The sequence below is a fragment of the Passer montanus genome, unplaced genomic scaffold (assembly GCF_014805655.1).
Source record: "Passer montanus isolate IOZ18808 unplaced genomic scaffold, ASM1480565v1 scaffold71, whole genome shotgun sequence".
In the NCBI taxonomy this organism is placed as follows: Eukaryota; Metazoa; Chordata; class Aves; order Passeriformes; family Passeridae; genus Passer; species Passer montanus.
In genome coordinates, this window is record NW_024372259.1 from 2,426,514 (window position 1) to 2,441,983 (window position 15,470).

Sequence of the window (15,470 nt, forward strand, 5' to 3'; positions counted from 1 at the left end):
CCTGTTTTTCTCTCTGTATCTCCTCTCCAGATGATTGATCAGGGCTTGATCCTGCAGGATGGCTCCTACTTCCGAGACCTCTGGAACATCCTGGATTTCATCGTGGTGGTGGGAGCGCTGGTGGCTTTTGCCTTGGCGTAAGTGGCCCTTGTCCTTGTCAGCTCCCTGCCGCCCCTGGGCTGGGCTGGGAGAAGGATGAAACTCTGTGTTATGGCTACTAGACTCTGATTTTGTTTTGTATTTTATTTCTCTGCACCCTTCTGGTATGGCTCCTGGCAGCGGTGTTTGGCTGCTCCGGTGTTTCTCCTTGTTTGGCAGAAGCTGGTGAGAAAGCAGGCAGGGAGCAAGGCAAGGCAAGCTGGAGATGCTAGGAAGAAGTTGGTGGTGCAAGTGGGTTAGATACAGCAGAAGGGGCTGTTAGAGAGGGGAAAAATGTCCTAAAGGTGCCAGAGCTGGAGTTACACACCTGCTATGCATCTTGGGGTGTGCCGAGACAGCAAAAGCAGCAGCCTGCCAGGTGGAGCTGCCCTGTGAACACATTTGTGCTGGAAATGGTAGCCCTGGCTGGTGACTTTTCCTCTGGTCTGAGGGGGACATTGCTCTGGAGCCCTGCAGGAATGGGGATGAGGCTGGTGGGGGTTGTGCCCGTGTCCTCTGAGGCATCACGGAGAGGGCTGTGTGCTTTCCCTGCTGTGTCCCCACTGAGCATTGTTTGGAGATTGGGCCCTGGCACTGAGTTTGTGGCACCTGTGGGTGCTGGGATGTGCCATGGAGGGCAGGAGCACACAGGGATGAGTTTCCTGCTGCTCTGACGTGCCCTGTGCTGCTGGCTGGGGCAGGGGGTGCAGTGAGCTCAGGGAGGGATGTGTGGTGCTTGCAGGGAAGGGGCATCCCCTGGTCCCCAGGGCTGTGCTGCCCCATTGGTGCCCGAGGAGGGAGAGGAGCAGAGAGGAGAGGTTCAGGCTCCTTTGTCACGCTGTTGTTCTCTCTTTGTGCCTGTGACACTGGCAGCAGTGGCTGGTGACAGGGGAGGGCCTGGCAGCCATGCAGACGGGAGCCTTGGCCTTGTCCACAGCTCAGGTACCGTGGGGGGCTCTCGGGGTGCCCACAAGGTCCCTCGATGGATTACAGCCTGTAATCCATCCCTCCCACCTCACCCCGGACTGGGCAGCAGCTCCTTCTCCTGGTTCTCACCCACTTGTGCCCCTCTGGCTCGTTGCTTGTGCCTTCCTCACCCTCCTCACCCCATTCCTCGCCCGGTGCTTCCAGCCCCTGCTCTCTCCTTGGGAAGAGCACGGGAGAATTCAGCTCGCCCAGCACAGGGATGAAGCAGCCCCTGGGCAGGGCAGGGGGCTGACCACAGACCCTGGCATGGGGAAGGGGCTTGGGGCAGGTTTGCTGCCTGGGGACAATGCTCTGAGCCTCTGGGAGGCCACTCAGGCCACCACGAGGGTGGATGGAGCATCTCCAGGGTGTGGCTGATCCCTGCTCTGCCACCCTCAGAGTGTGTCTGGCAGGGCTCAAGGGCATCAGCAGCCTGAAGATGCACTGGGTGTTTTGAGGAGGAGGAGGGCAAGGGAGCCGTTTCCTTCCACGGTGACTTCCATCAAGAATTTCGACGGCTGAAGGAGCACAGGCTGTTGGCTCAGCCTGCTCCTGGGTGGAGGGGCGTCCTCACCACACACAGGAATTGCTTACTGTCCCCTTGCCCTCGCCCCACAAGGGTGGCACAATTCCTGCTGCGGAGGCAGGGCCCAGCACCGAGCGTGTGGGGAGCTGCCGGCACCTTCCAGGCCTGCTTTCCGCCTGCCTGCCTCCCCCCTCCTCCTGAGGGAAGCACATTCCCTCTGGGCATGGGGCAGCTGAATTCTCGAGGGTGAGGCCCGCCATGGGCCGTGGCACCAAAGCCCTTCCCGTGGAGGAGGCCTCGGCGTCTCCACACGCGTTTGCAGCAAGCACTGGTGTCTCCTGCTCTCTCCTGCAGCTGTAGCTGGGGAGATTCTGAGCTGCTGGTGCCATGGACGGGGCTTTTTGTCATGTAAACCCGCAGGATTGTCCGTCTGCCCCTCCTCCAGCCTGGCTCCTGCTGGAGGAGATGAGCTCATGGCTTCGGCAGTGAAGGGAACAAAGGCACCACGGTGATTTCCGATGGGTTCATACATTATAAAGCATTTATAAGAACACCTGCCTCTCCCCTCAGCAGCCCAGCACTGCCGCAGCCGCGGGAGCTGCAGGATATTCACCAGCTCTCCATGTCCCAGCCTGCCACCCTCCCTGCTACCCTCCCTCCTGATCTCCAGGGGAAAACTCTGGTGGTGATGTTCCAGTCCTCTCCTTTTCTTCTCCCTCTGTGAGCTCTTTGGTGTGGGGCCAGGGCAGGGGCAGTGTTCTCCTTCTCCTTCTCCTTCTCCTTCTCCTTCTCCTTCTCCTTCTCCTTCTCCTTCTCCTTCTCTCCTCCATGGTGCTGGGTGGGAACAGCAGTGGCCATGGAGTGCCTGTAGCAATTACCTGGATGAGAGCAGCTGGTGCCTGAGTCCAGCACTTCCCAGTAGGAATGCTGGGATGTGCCATGCAGGTTTCCTGCCCCTCTTGCCTCCCCTCTGCATTGTGGTTTTCCCACAGGGGTGGCTGTGGGCACAGCAGGAGGTCTTTGAGCTGGTTCAGGAGTGCCACCATCATCCACAGGTTGTCCGTGCCACATCCAAATCAGTGATCACCAAGTGTCCACCCACAAAGCCATCTCTCTGTGAGCCATTGTGGCTTGTCCACTGCTCCCTCAGAGGCCACAGGTCCTGAGAGAGGCTGTCTCCATTCACCCGTAGCTTTCCACATGGAAAGCTAATACATCAATCCATACAGAGCCTAAATAAAAAGCTGTAAATCTCCAAAGAGTTCAAATTAAATTAGCTGAAATAACCAGGACCACAACTAAAGGTCCTGCTCGCCTTTGCCTCCCTCTGAGGCTGCAGTTCACAGCAGTTTTGCAGAGCTGTCCAGGGCTGGTGGAAAGCTTGATGGAGAGGTTTGAGTGACCAGTGTGGAGCCCTTGGTGTGCAGGGGTTGATTACCCAGCAGAGGGGCCTCTTTCCTTGCAGCATCTCCTTGTGCCCATTGGCACCAGGGCCTGGAAGGGAGAAGGACCCCTAGGTACTGCAAAAAAACCTGGTGTGAGGCAGGTCAGGGCAGAGGTCCCACCACAGAAGCGCTGCAAAGTTAAATTGTCACCTTTTCAGCACATCTCCCACATGTTGGACTGACACACAGCCAGGGGCTGGAGTTATGTGGTTTAGGAAAAGTTTTACTTACAGGCTTTGCCCCCAGTGCTGAGCACTCTGTGTGCACGTGGCTGGGACTTGGCTGAGACAGGGACAGGGGCTTGGTTACAACCAGGGACCTTGGAGCCCACTTTGGCTTGTCCAATTGAGCATCCTGCTGGCTTGCAGGAGATCCTGCACTGCAGCTCAGACTCAGTGGAGCTCTCAGTAGAGATGATTTAGCAGAATTTGGATGGGAACTATTGTGGCTTTTAGGTAGGTTCCCTTGGAGGTACCTGCCTTTGGCTCACTGACCCCACAACTCATGGCTGAGGAGGACTGTGTGCCTTCCTGCTGTTGCCCACTGTCCCACTCCATGCAGGTTTCCTCTTGCAGCAGAGCTTTCACCATGTGCCCCCTTCCCAAAACCTCCATCAGGGAGGGCAGGAGGGGCTTCTGGATGAGTCTCTCCCTGGAGATGTGCCCCGGGCTGAAGGGTACAGCATGGTCTACACACCGTGCCTTTCTCCTGAGGTCTGGGGTGGTGGGCAGCTGCTGCAGGGTCCCCATGCAGCTCCTCTGACCCTCTTCTTACTTTCCTCCTCTCTTTCTTTTTCCATCTCTCTGCTGGTGCTGCTCGGTGGCTGCTGGGCTGGATCGCCGACAGGAATGCTTTGGGGTAACTATGGTGCTCGAGATCTTGTGGGATGCTGCTCCTGGGAATGCAGGGGGGTGGGTGCAGGTGGATGTCAGTCTGTCCCACACCTGGGCTGACCTTCAGCTGTGTTTTCAGGGGCTGCAGCACATTGCTCTGCAGGCACTCCTGAGGGCTGAAGGGATCCCCCCTCAGCAGGTTCAGACACTGCAGTTGGGGTGCCCTTGGTGACAACTTGCACCAGCTGAGTGCTGCCCTCAAACCCTCACCCCAGCCCTCAGTCAGATGTCCCAGGCCTTTATCCAGGCCCTCTTTCTGAGCAAAACAGGAGAAAAGTGAGTCCTAGGTCCATCTGTACAGTTGCTTCCCATGCATGTGAGGGCTGTGCTCCTAGGGAGGGCTATTAATTAGTGGTTTTGTTTACATCTCATAATGATTAAGCCCATTATTGTACTCCCTGTTGCATTAACCCTCGCCAAGGAGCTGTGTAATTGGGAGCATCTGTTGTTGCAAGTAATTTCCTTGACGTTTTTCAAGGGTGCCTGGTGGATCCAAGCTGTGCCACCTTCACCAGGACCTCGAGATCCAGTCTTTAGTTAAAAGACAAGGAAAAAAAACAGCTGGTATTGTGGCTGGGGAATAATCATCATATGCAAGAAATGAGGGTCATGAGGGGGCTTTTCAAAAGAATTCTCCTGGTATGCTCTGCCTCCCTCAGCTGACTTGGGGTGAAGGCAAGAGTAGCCCTGATCTGGAGAGACCTTTGAGACCCTCCCATAGGTCCAACCCCTGTGCCTCGGTCAGGGACACCTTCCACTAGACCAGGCTGTTCAGAACCCCATCTAACTTTGCCTGGAACACTTCCAGGGATGAGTCACCCACAATTTCCTTGGCAATGTAGATCCCTTTGAGCAAACCTCCCTCATTTTATTCTGCATTTCTTGCAACGGGAAGGAAACAATTTGCAGCGGTGGTGACCGTGTGCAAGCCCCATTTGCAAACAGCGTGTGCCTGAAGTGGGGAAGCCCTGCAAACCTCCTGGCACTGCCTGCCCCAGCCCTGGCACTGCTTCCCACAGCAGGGGGTTTGTTGAGGTCACTGGAAGGGTGCTAATCCCAGGAAAGAGAGGATTGCCTTGTTTTCCATCTCTGCTGGCTGTCAGCACATGTTGGAGGAGCCGTGTTTAGGTGGGCTGAGAGCTCAGCAGCGTTTCTGCCCCTCCTGTTCCCATCTGCACACGTGCTGGGGAGGTGTTTTCGGCAGTTCAGTTCCCCAGGGCACCCAGGTCTACAAGGTTATTGTCTCTCTGTTCCATTTTTGGGTGCGTGTGCCTCCCTCCAACATGGCAGGACCAACAAGGGCCGGGATATCAAGACCATCAAGTCTCTCCGTGTGCTGCGGGTCTTGAGGCCCCTGAAAACCATCAAGAGACTGCCCAAGCTGAAGGTAACGAGCTCCATCTCCTGCCTTACATCCTCTTCTCCTCTTCTCTGGGAGCAGGGACCACCACAGTGATTTGTTTGTGAGCAATAAAAATGTTGTTTTCAAAACTTTTGGGGTGTTCTAGGAGCCCCGTGTGCAACCACCACACCCTTCAGACTGCTTCGTATCTGGAGGTGCAGTGAGTTTTTAAAAGCAAGCCTGGACCACTGCAAGGTGTTCAGAAGTAGTTCTTCTGCCAGGGAAAGTGGGGCTTGAGTGAATAAAATGGAGCAAAGCCCGGATGTTCTCCTGAAAAATAGGCTGCCCTGGTTTTGGAGAGCTCAAATCTCTTTGGGAAGTTTTTCATCTTTCCCACCAGAGCAGGTTGCAAACAGCTCGGGGTTTTGTGTGCTGTGCTGTCATGGTGTTGCACTGAAGAGGGATTTCCCATCTCAATAATGGGATTATTTCTGCATCACAGGTAGGATTATAAATTTCCCTGCCTTAGCTGATGGGGTACAGGGCCAAAAAAGTGTATGATACTGAGGAAGCCCTTTTTTTAAAACTTGTAAGTGGTTTAGGTGATTGATGAGACCCAGGGTGGCACCCCAGAAACATGGGGGTTGACCCCAGCTTTTCTTCCTGATCAGTGGATGGAGTCAGCCCGTGTTAGTTCCTTTATGGAAGTGCCCGTCTCCATCATGAAACAGGGATAAGGACAATCCCCACTTGAAGTGCTGTGAGAGCCAGGGCTGAGAGCACTAAGGAACGTGCTGCTGTGGCAGGCAGAGGTATTTGCTCTGCCTTGTTACTCGGGGTGATGCAAAATGATGAAGTGTTCGCTAATTAGTCTTGAGTGCTGCTAATTGCATCATTAGGATGGTCCCCCATCTGCTTCCCTGGTTGCAGAGAACTCTGAGGACACAAATATGCATCCCTGGTGCTGTCTCAGGGGCTGCATGGTGCCTACACGTGTGCTGTGGGTGCTCTGTGTGTTAACCTCATTCACTAAGTAGCTTTTGGCCTTGGAGAAGGCCCAGATTTTTCCTTCTTTTCCCAGCAAGTAACCCGGTCTTGGTGCAGGGCTGTGGGTCCCCCAGGGTGAGCTCTGCCCTCTCTTCCAGGCGGTTTTTGACTGTGTCGTGACGTCTCTCAAGAACGTCTTCAACATCCTCATTGTCTACAAGCTCTTCATGTTCATCTTTGCTGTCATCGCCGTGCAGCTCTTCAAGGGGAAGTTCTTCTACTGCACTGACAGCTCCAAGGACACGCAGAAGGACTGCATGTAGGTGCCCTGTGGAGTAGCTCTGGTGCTCCTGACCCCTCTGGCAAGGGCAGGGTGCTGGGTCATGTCTGCTGTGGGTCCCTGTTGAGCCCTTGGCTTGACTTGCTCCTGGGGACAGCATGGGCTGAGCTCTGGCCCCAGTGCTGTGGCCCATCCTTCTGTGGGGTGCAGAGCCCTTAATTTGCTCCTGTTGTTTCCTCCTTTTCTCTTCTGTTTTACTTTCCCCTTCTCCCTCCCCTCCCTCACTGTCGTTATCCAGCTTCTCCCTGCGGGAGGAGAGGTGACCCCCGCACACACCCACGCTGTCCCCCGCATTCAAACCCACCATCCCCTACTCTGGCAGCCCAAAACCCCAAGGTCACTGCTCCCTCTCCACCTTGCAGAGGGAACTACGTGGACCATGAGAAGAACAAGATGGAGGTGAAGTGCCGGGAGTGGAAGCGGCACGAGTTTCACTATGACAATATCATCTGGGCTCTGCTCACCTTGTTCACCGTGTCCACCGGCGAGGGGTGGCCCCAGTGAGTATTCTGCTCCGTCTGTCCCCTTGCACAGGGGTGGTCACCCTGTTGGAGTGGTCAGGTTACACTCAGTGAGGTTGAGAGAGGAGCTGCTGGGCAGGGAGTCAGAGAGAATAACAAATTATACCAGCACAAAAGAGGTTTTAGCCGCACTATGAGGCTGGAGCCGTGGCTGGGGTTAGCTTCTTCCTCAGGGAGTGAATGATGGATAATGCCTTTTCTGTGTGGCCTGGAGATACATTTTAAGTCAATATTAGGGATAACGGTAGGACTGGACCTCTCTAAATGCTCATGTGAGCTCAGGCAATATTTTTTTCTCTGTGTGCAGAGCACAGGAAAATCCATTTTCCATCAGGGATGTGGCAAAGCACCATAAAACAAGCTGTAGCCATTTAAAAGGGTCATCCTCGAAAGCAGATTAGGACAGAGCTTTACCTTGTCATTGCACAAGTGTGGACAGACAGAGCTGGGTCCTGTTGGAAGTGATGGATGTATCCCTGGTTGCTTTTCTTCACCTCTCTGCCCACAGGGTGCTGCAGCACTCGGTGGATGTGACGGAGGAGGACCGTGGGCCCAGCCGCAGCAACCGCATGGAGATGTCCATTTTTTATGTTGTCTACTTCGTGGTCTTCCCTTTCTTCTTCGTCAACATTTTCGTGGCTCTCATCATCATCACCTTCCAAGAGCAAGGAGACAAAATGATGGAGGAGTGCAGCCTGGAGAAGAATGAGGTATGGTCTGGGGAGGGGGATATTTCCATGGGGTTTTTAGCAATTTGAGAGCTTGGAACTCCCTTGCTGTTGAAAAAGTGAGAAACCCATGAGCCAGCTGCCTTCCCAGATAATGAAGGAAAGAATTGTGGCAGCCACCAGCACCTCCCAGGTGTCTGTGGGGGTCTGATGGGCGTTATTTTGTTGCAGAGGGCCTGCATTGACTTTGCCATCAGCGCCAAGCCCCTGACGCGGTACATGCCCCAGAACAGACACACCTTCCAGTACCGCGTGTGGCACTTCGTGGTGTCCCCATCCTTTGAGTACACCATCATGGCCATGATAGCCCTCAACACCGTGGTGCTCATGATGAAGGTGAGCTGGCGTCAGAGGGAGGCTGTCCTCTTTGTCTGGAGCAGTGGGATCAGTCATGATGGGAGCAGAGGGAATTTTGGTTGTGGAGATGCTTTGAAACAGTGAGTGAAATTCCTTGGGGACATCCCTGTGAAACAACACAGGACCCAAACTGGAGTGGCACCTTTTCTAAAGGAAATTACCCAAATTATTTAGACCTCTTAACTGCTGCAGGCAGATCTGGATTTTCTCTGTGGTCCCTTCTTAGAAGAAGTGGCATCTGTCCTGGGAGAGGGGTGGAGAGAGTAAGGAGGAGATGTTCTTGATGTCCCCAAGGCAAGGAACATGGACCACCACAGGCCTGTCCTGAGGGAGGGGTGAGGAAAGGAAAGAATTCTGGAGGCAGCCAGGGCAGCAAACACAGGCCGTGTCAGGTCTGTGCTGGGACAATCATCAGCCACGAGGCTGGCAGACCCTCTCCTGGCTAGTGCTGTCTCTGTTTCCATCAGTACTATTCTGCTCCATACACCTATGAGCTGGCCCTGAAGTACCTGAACATTGCCTTCACCATGGTGTTCTCCTTGGAGTGCGTCCTCAAGATCATTGCCTTCGGCTTCCTGGTGAGTGCCTGCTCCTGTTCTTTATGAGCGTGTTAATTTGCACTTTGGCAGCGCACAGATCACAGAGGGAAGGTGTTAATAATGTGAGGTGGCTGCTACTTATTTTAGATCCTGGCCTGAGAGCTGCTTTTGGGCTGGAGTCCTTTGGTTCTCATTGCACTTCCCAGTGCCGGATGCTGCTGGTGGACGAAGCCACACTGCTTGTGGCTTGTGCTGCTTCTTGCCTTGTGCTCTGTGCCTGGGCTGTGCATGTTCTGTGCTGCTGCTGCTGCTGTTAGAGCCCAGTGCTGCTGCACAGGCTGGTGGCTGTGCTCCCTTGTCCCCACAAGTCAGGAGGTGCTGGTGCACTTCTGTCCTTGGGCTGTACCTGAGCAGCAGTGAGACCTCCCTGATTGATTCACAGTCCTCAAGCTCCCAGCTGCACATTTGGGATCTGAAACCATGGATTGCTGTTTCTTCAGCTATTCTTTGCTGCTTAAGGGAGACAAAGCCCACTGTCAGGAGGGTTTCTGGCCACCCTCCTTACTCCCAGTAGCACCAGTCATGGTCACGTTTGGTCTTGTGCTGTGTTTGGAGTTTTCCACTAATGGGACATTAATGGGATACATTCCTTGGGTTTTATTGCAGCATCAGCCTCATTACATGGTTGAGACAATAAAAAAGATGGCAAAAGCTCGTGTCTTGCCAACAACAGCCAAAGATTTCTTTGTTACAGAGCATTTAAGAAACTTTCTAGCCAACGGCACATTGCTAAAGCTTACAGACAATTGTTCTATCCAATCACTAAAAGCACACATACACCTGCTTCACACAATGCTTGCTTGTCTGCTCTCTGTTAACAATACACAATACTCCTTTATTAAGCTTAAAACCTTCTAGTATCTTGCTAAGCATCTTTTTCTGTAGTCTTAAGGTCTATCTCAGCCACGCCTAAAACTCAAGCTATTGTTTCATGTCCTTGCTTGCTGTACTATTTTAACTTTTTCTACTTTCAGACTTTGCAGCTGTGGCTAGTTCTAATTTCTCTGTTCTTTCTCTTTCTAAGGCCTGCTTTTACAGCTTTCTGAAAATTGTCTTACCTTTACTGTTTCCCACACTGCTGCACAAACAGCAGGGGCTGAGATGTTTCCAGGTGTCTGTGAAGAGGAGGCCAAAGCAGCCTCTTGGCCGTTGGGGTCAATGTGCGAGCTGTTGCAGCCTGACCTAGGCTGTGGCTACTTTTCCTGCTCCCATTTGCCAGGGTGGTCTGTTGGAGGCATGAATTATCTCCCAGGAAAAGCTGCTTGCTGCAGGCATGCTCAGGTCTGCCACTGTCTCAGACACAGGACGAGGCTCCAGACTGTGGCTGCATACAAATGGGCTGCGAGGTCTCCACCACTGGCCATGAACAGCTTTGGCCTGTGACCCAGCACCCTTCAGACCTGCCATCCCTGAGCTCAAATCCACGTTCCCTCTCTCCCTCTTTCTTTGGCAGAATTATTTCCGGGACACCTGGAACATCTTTGACTTCATCACGGTCATCGGCAGCATTACGGAGATCATCCTGACAGACACCAAGGTGAAGCAGGGGCTGGGAGCACCGGGCTGTGGGGTGGTGGTGGGACCTCCCAGCTCCCTCTGACCCTCTCATCTCCTCCCAGCTGGTGAACACCAGCAGCTTCAACATGAGCTTCCTGAAGCTTTTCCGGGCTGCTCGGCTCATCAAGCTGCTCCGCCAGGGTTACACCATCCGCATCCTGCTCTGGACGTTTGTGCAGTCCTTCAAGGTCAGTCTCCTGTGCCCTGGCCTCTCCCCAGGCCACAGGGATGTGGTGCTGCTCCCAAACACAGGCTGTTCCCAAGGCCTTGTAGGAGAGATGGACCAGCACAGCTCACCTGTGTGTTCTGTACTCCTCTGGGGCTGGGCCTGTGATAGATGAGATGACTCATCTGCTTCTCTTGCAGGCACTCCCCTATGTCTGCCTGCTGATTGCCATGCTCTTCTTCATCTACGCCATCATTGGGATGCAGGTGAGACAGATGTGTCCGTGCATCCCGGTGGCACAGACGGTGACACCAGCGTGTCCCCAGTATTGCACATGGGAGCCAGCCCTGTGCCTGCCTGTCATTGCTGCAGTGCCAGGAGGATGCTGAGGGTGTAACAGCTTCTCTGGGAGCTGCAGGGCACTGGGGAAACTGCCATGGGCTTGTTCAATCAAGCTCCACAACTTCCTTCCCAACTGGTACCTTTGGAGATGTGGTCCTGGGGACTCAGCTGAGTGCCTGCCATCTCTTGTATTTGTGGGGTTCCCAGACAAAGGAAGGAAATTATGAATCTGACTCCATGTTCTTAGAAGGCTAAACTAAACTATACTAAAGAATACAGAAAGGATACAGACAGAAGGCTAAAAAAATAATAATGAAAACTCGTGACTCTTTCCAGAGCCTCAACACAGCTTGACCATAATTGGCCAATAAGTCAAAACAATTCACATGAAACCAATGAAACAATCACCTGTTGGATAAACAATCTCCAACCAGATTCCAAATCAGCAAAACACAGGAGAAACAAACGAGATAATATTGTTTTCCTTTTTCTCTGAGGCTTCTCAGCTTCCCAGGAGAAGAATCCTGGGCAAGGAGATTTTTCCAGAAAATATGACGGTGACAGCCATCCATCTTGTCCCTGTAGCTGTGCCACTGTCAGTCTGTTTGGGTGCTCCCATTTGGGGCCCTGCTGTGATCTCCCAGCTGCTGGGGGGTCTGCAGAGCACAGTCAGCTTCACAGGCTCCAGCTGGTGAATAAGAGGCACGTGAGCCTTTGGTTTAGTGCAATACAACACCAGCCCTCAGCCCGCACGTGCCGCAGGGCTGGCTCGCCTCTGCTGTGACTAAATCCCACGCTGGAGATGTGACAAAGCATCCTCGACAGCGAGCACTGGGGATGTGCAGCTGCCCAGTGAGCTGCCACAGTACCCAGTGTCTGATTTTGGGGTGACAGAAGCTTGTGCTGCTTGGCAGCTCTGCTGTTTAGGGTCTTCCAGTGGCTGATTTTTGCCACCCTGTCCTACTCACCTCGGCATCGGCTCCAGGTGTTCTCCTAAACAGCCGCCATCTGACTCAGCCCCCTTCCCTGCCGGGTGGTAGTATTGGATTTATTTTTTTTATTTTTTTTTTAACACCATTGTGAACAAATCCCCAAGCAGTAAAGTCTGTGGGCGTTATTTGAGCAAAATAGCTGGAGGCAGAAAATATTCTACAATTACACATTCCAAAAAACCTGTACAGGGAAAAAATACTCTGCAGTTGGTGTATTTTTAGGTTCAGGGAAAGGGGAATAAATATTTAACAGTAATAACAGCACATATTTCCAATTTGAGGCACTTTACGAACGTTCGGTATGTCTTACCACAGCCTTGGCTGAGGGCTGTTGTTAGAATATTGCCCACAGTTTGATCTTTGTTGCCTCTCTTGGCCCTGGGGATGGCGGGGTCTGTCCCTCCCTCCCTGAACCCTTCTCCACCCAGTTTGCAGAGCTGTTCCTGTCCCCAGCATCACAGACCATTTCTCCACCAAGGGAAAAGGTCCTGGGAGTGTCCAGGAGTGTGACCCAGCACCCACCCAGGACGGTGGAACTTTGTCCCTGCACCTCCAGCGTAGTTGGAGTTGCTGGGTTCCATGTGGTGCTCAGATGGCATCGAGGGATGGATGTGGAATGGTTGGACTCAGCTGATCCCAGGCCCTCCATGCTCCTGTTTCCATGGTAGCTCAGCCTCTCGCAGCCTTTGCCACCCACAGCAAATCCCTGCCAAGGAGAGGAGAGTCTCCTTCCCTGATGGCTGCCTGGCACCAGCTCCTTGGCACGCTGGCTGTGCACCAGCCTGTGTTTGCTGGGGCACTTTTTGTGCAATCACAGAGTCAGAGAACGCTTTGGGTTGGAAGGGACTTTAAAGGCCACCTTGTCCAGCCCCAAGGCAGGGACATCTTCAGCTAGATCAGGTTGCTCAGAGCCCCGTCCAGCCCAGCCTGGAATGTTCTCAAGGACAGGAATACGAATGTGCGGCTGCTTCCCTGGCTGATGAGCTCTTGCCTGAAGAGCTGAGCCCTTTTTCCCCCTTCTGCAGGTTTTTGGCAATATCAAACTAGATGAGGAAAGCCACATTAACCGGCACAACAACTTCCGCAGCTTCCTGGGCTCCCTCATGCTCCTCTTCAGGTGAGCAGCCGTGGAAAACGCTCCTCTGCGTGCCAGAGATGTGTGTAATTTGGGCAGGGGGTGGTGAGGTTTCTCCTGGGGGCAGCCTGTCTCTGTCCCATGCCACCACGAGCTGCTGACAGGGCTGTGTTGGGAACAGGAGTGCCACTGGAGAGGCGTGGCAGGAGATCATGCTGTCCTGCCTGGAGGGCAAAGGCTGCGAGCCGGACACCACGGCGACGTCCGGGCAGAACGAGAACGAGCGCTGCGGCACCGACCTAGCCTATGTTTACTTCGTGTCCTTCATCTTCTTCTGCTCCTTCCTGGTGAGTTGCCTCCTCTGAGGGCTCTGGGGATCCCCCTTGTCAGCACCCCAGCCCTCAGGTTATCTTCCTTCACCTTCCCACAATCACTCTTCTCTTCCCTTCTCTGCTCCTTCTCCCGCACTTTCCCCCCCTCTCTCCCTTCCCTTCTCTGCTTCCTCTCCCCTCACCTTCCTTTCTCTCTGCCTTTTCCCCCCTTGATTTAGATGCTCAACCTGTTTGTGGCAGTCATCATGGACAACTTTGAGTACCTGACACGGGATTCCTCCATCCTGGGCCCTCACCATCTGGATGAGTTTGTCCGGATCTGGGCAGAGTATGACCGAGCAGCGTGGTATGTAGCCAGCTCCTTCTCTTCCAAGCAACCTCTCAGAGCTGGTTTTAAACCAGGGTCTCTGTGTTCTCCTACTGGAAGTGTAGTTCTCAGTGATGTCTGGGCAGTCAGGGACGTGCTGCTGTCACCTGTGGTCATTACAAGGGCAGCAGCTGGTTCTTGTACTGGTTGGTGGCACAGGCGTCTTGGGTGATGTTCAGTTTGCCATGGGGTGTTCATCCTGAGTGCTGGACATTCCTGCTCTCCCTCTCCTCCCTGCCCAGCAGGCAGATCCCTCTCAGCCTCCTTCCCTGTCCCCATGCACCAGCTGGGAGCCTTTGCCCTGAGATTGGCTCCATCCCTTGCTCCCCAGCACCCACAGCCCCTGATAAGAGCAGGGCTGAGCAGGGCTTGTTCCCACCATAGGGATCTGCTGGGTTCCTGCCAAACCACCTGCACAGGACCTGTTTGGGGTGCATTTTGGGAGCTGTGTTCTGTGCTGGCCAGCCCACTCACCCCTCTGGAGGTGGGAGTGCTTTGGCTGCTGCACTCCTGCCCTTGCTGATGAGGACCTTGGAGAACAGGGCTCCTGTTTGGAGGCTGCAGCCTGTTCCCAGTAGTAGGATGGGCTCACAGGGCCCATACACATTCTGGGTGGCCAGATTTTGGCTCTACTCCTCCTTCTGCTGCTGCAGAGGCCTTGCTCTCCACTGCTCCTTCTCCTCAGATGGTGCCAAGCACCCCTACAGCAATTGGAGACCCTTGGAAACTCTGGGAACCTGTTTGTCCTTCACTCAGCCCCACCAGGGTGCCTCGTGTGGCCCCTTCCAGAGCCCAGGGACTTCTTGGGCCTTTGTTCCACCACTGCCAGGGAGCCTGTGCCATCTTAACTCTCGGCCTTGTCACCCCCACACACTCCTTTTGGAGACTCTTTGCCTCCATGTCCTGCCCTCAGGAGACCAGCCCCACCCAAGGTATTTTTCTATGCCCATTATCAGCTCCAACCAGGGAAAGAAAAGGAGGTGGAGCAGTGAAACACCCAGCTGCTAGCTGTGGGGTGGCTCTTGGGAAGGGTTTCTTCACACCGGGCACTTGATGGTGGCCGGTGGCCAGTTTATGATGGCCCATGATGGTGGCCTTGGTGTCCAGGAGCCACTGTGAAACAAGCCTGAGCTCCTGTCCATGCCATGTCCCCCTCTGATTCCTGACCAAGCCATGCTTGTAGCCAGTGGTTAGGGGACACGGGAGACAGTGGTGGCAGCCCTGGCCCCGGTGCCGGGCCAGGAATGGGTGAGTACATCCCAACAGCTCCCAGCGCATCCCGACAGCAGCACGCGGAGCTCTCCTGGGGAGAACATCCAGCACTGGGGGGAGCAGGGATGGGTTTTGTCCACATGGTTGGGGTCTGGTTGGTTCTTTATCTCTGGCCAGCAATGGAGAGGGGATGGGAGAGGAGCAAGGAGACAGAAACCAGAGGCAAAGGCGCCGGCTAGGATGGTGACGCCGCTCTTTGCCTCCCCGCGTGGTTTCCCTCCCAGCTTGTCCAAGGATGCCCAGGAGGCTGCAGCAGCTGCACCTCAGCACTTCCACCCCACGCTTCCCCAAGGGCTCTGGGCTGGAGCAGAGTGGGGAGCTCAGCATCCTGCACCCCCTCCTGCCAGCTCTTTGCCTCGGCTGCTTCCTCGTCCCCGTGGTGCCGGAGGATACGGCCTTATCCTGGGATGGCTGCACCGGCTCTGGGCAGATGTGCTTCCGTGGGAGGAAAGGGGGGCGTGTGTTTGGGGAGGTCTGCTTCTAATAATGTGCACCCTTGGCAGAGCTGGGCTGGTGGTCAGAGCA

The 15,470-nt window shown here is 54.3% G+C and overlaps 1 protein-coding gene across 9 annotated transcripts in view; it reads left to right on the top strand.

Moving 5' to 3' along the window:
- CACNA1E (calcium voltage-gated channel subunit alpha1 E) overlaps nucleotides 1-15,470 on the top strand; it is a 134,784-nt gene that overhangs the window by 102,854 nt on the left and 16,460 nt on the right. For all 9 annotated transcript variants that reach the window (XR_005629963.1, XM_039730262.1, XM_039730263.1 and 6 more), the window contains 14 exons: nucleotides 31-137; nucleotides 3,922-3,933; nucleotides 5,259-5,355; nucleotides 6,456-6,616; nucleotides 7,000-7,137; nucleotides 7,667-7,868; nucleotides 8,058-8,222; nucleotides 8,711-8,821; nucleotides 10,296-10,379; nucleotides 10,462-10,587; nucleotides 10,766-10,831; nucleotides 12,925-13,016; nucleotides 13,156-13,321; nucleotides 13,525-13,652. Coding sequence is in view for 8 of the 9 variants with exons in the window: in XM_039730262.1 (XP_039586196.1) it covers nucleotides 31-137; nucleotides 3,922-3,933; nucleotides 5,259-5,355; nucleotides 6,456-6,616; nucleotides 7,000-7,137; nucleotides 7,667-7,868; nucleotides 8,058-8,222; nucleotides 8,711-8,821; nucleotides 10,296-10,379; nucleotides 10,462-10,587; nucleotides 10,766-10,831; nucleotides 12,925-13,016; nucleotides 13,156-13,321; nucleotides 13,525-13,652 (1,655 nt within the window). In the remaining variant the exon portion in view is untranslated. The remainder of the gene's footprint in view (nucleotides 1-30; nucleotides 138-3,921; nucleotides 3,934-5,258; nucleotides 5,356-6,455; nucleotides 6,617-6,999; nucleotides 7,138-7,666; nucleotides 7,869-8,057; nucleotides 8,223-8,710; nucleotides 8,822-10,295; nucleotides 10,380-10,461; nucleotides 10,588-10,765; nucleotides 10,832-12,924; nucleotides 13,017-13,155; nucleotides 13,322-13,524; nucleotides 13,653-15,470) is intronic.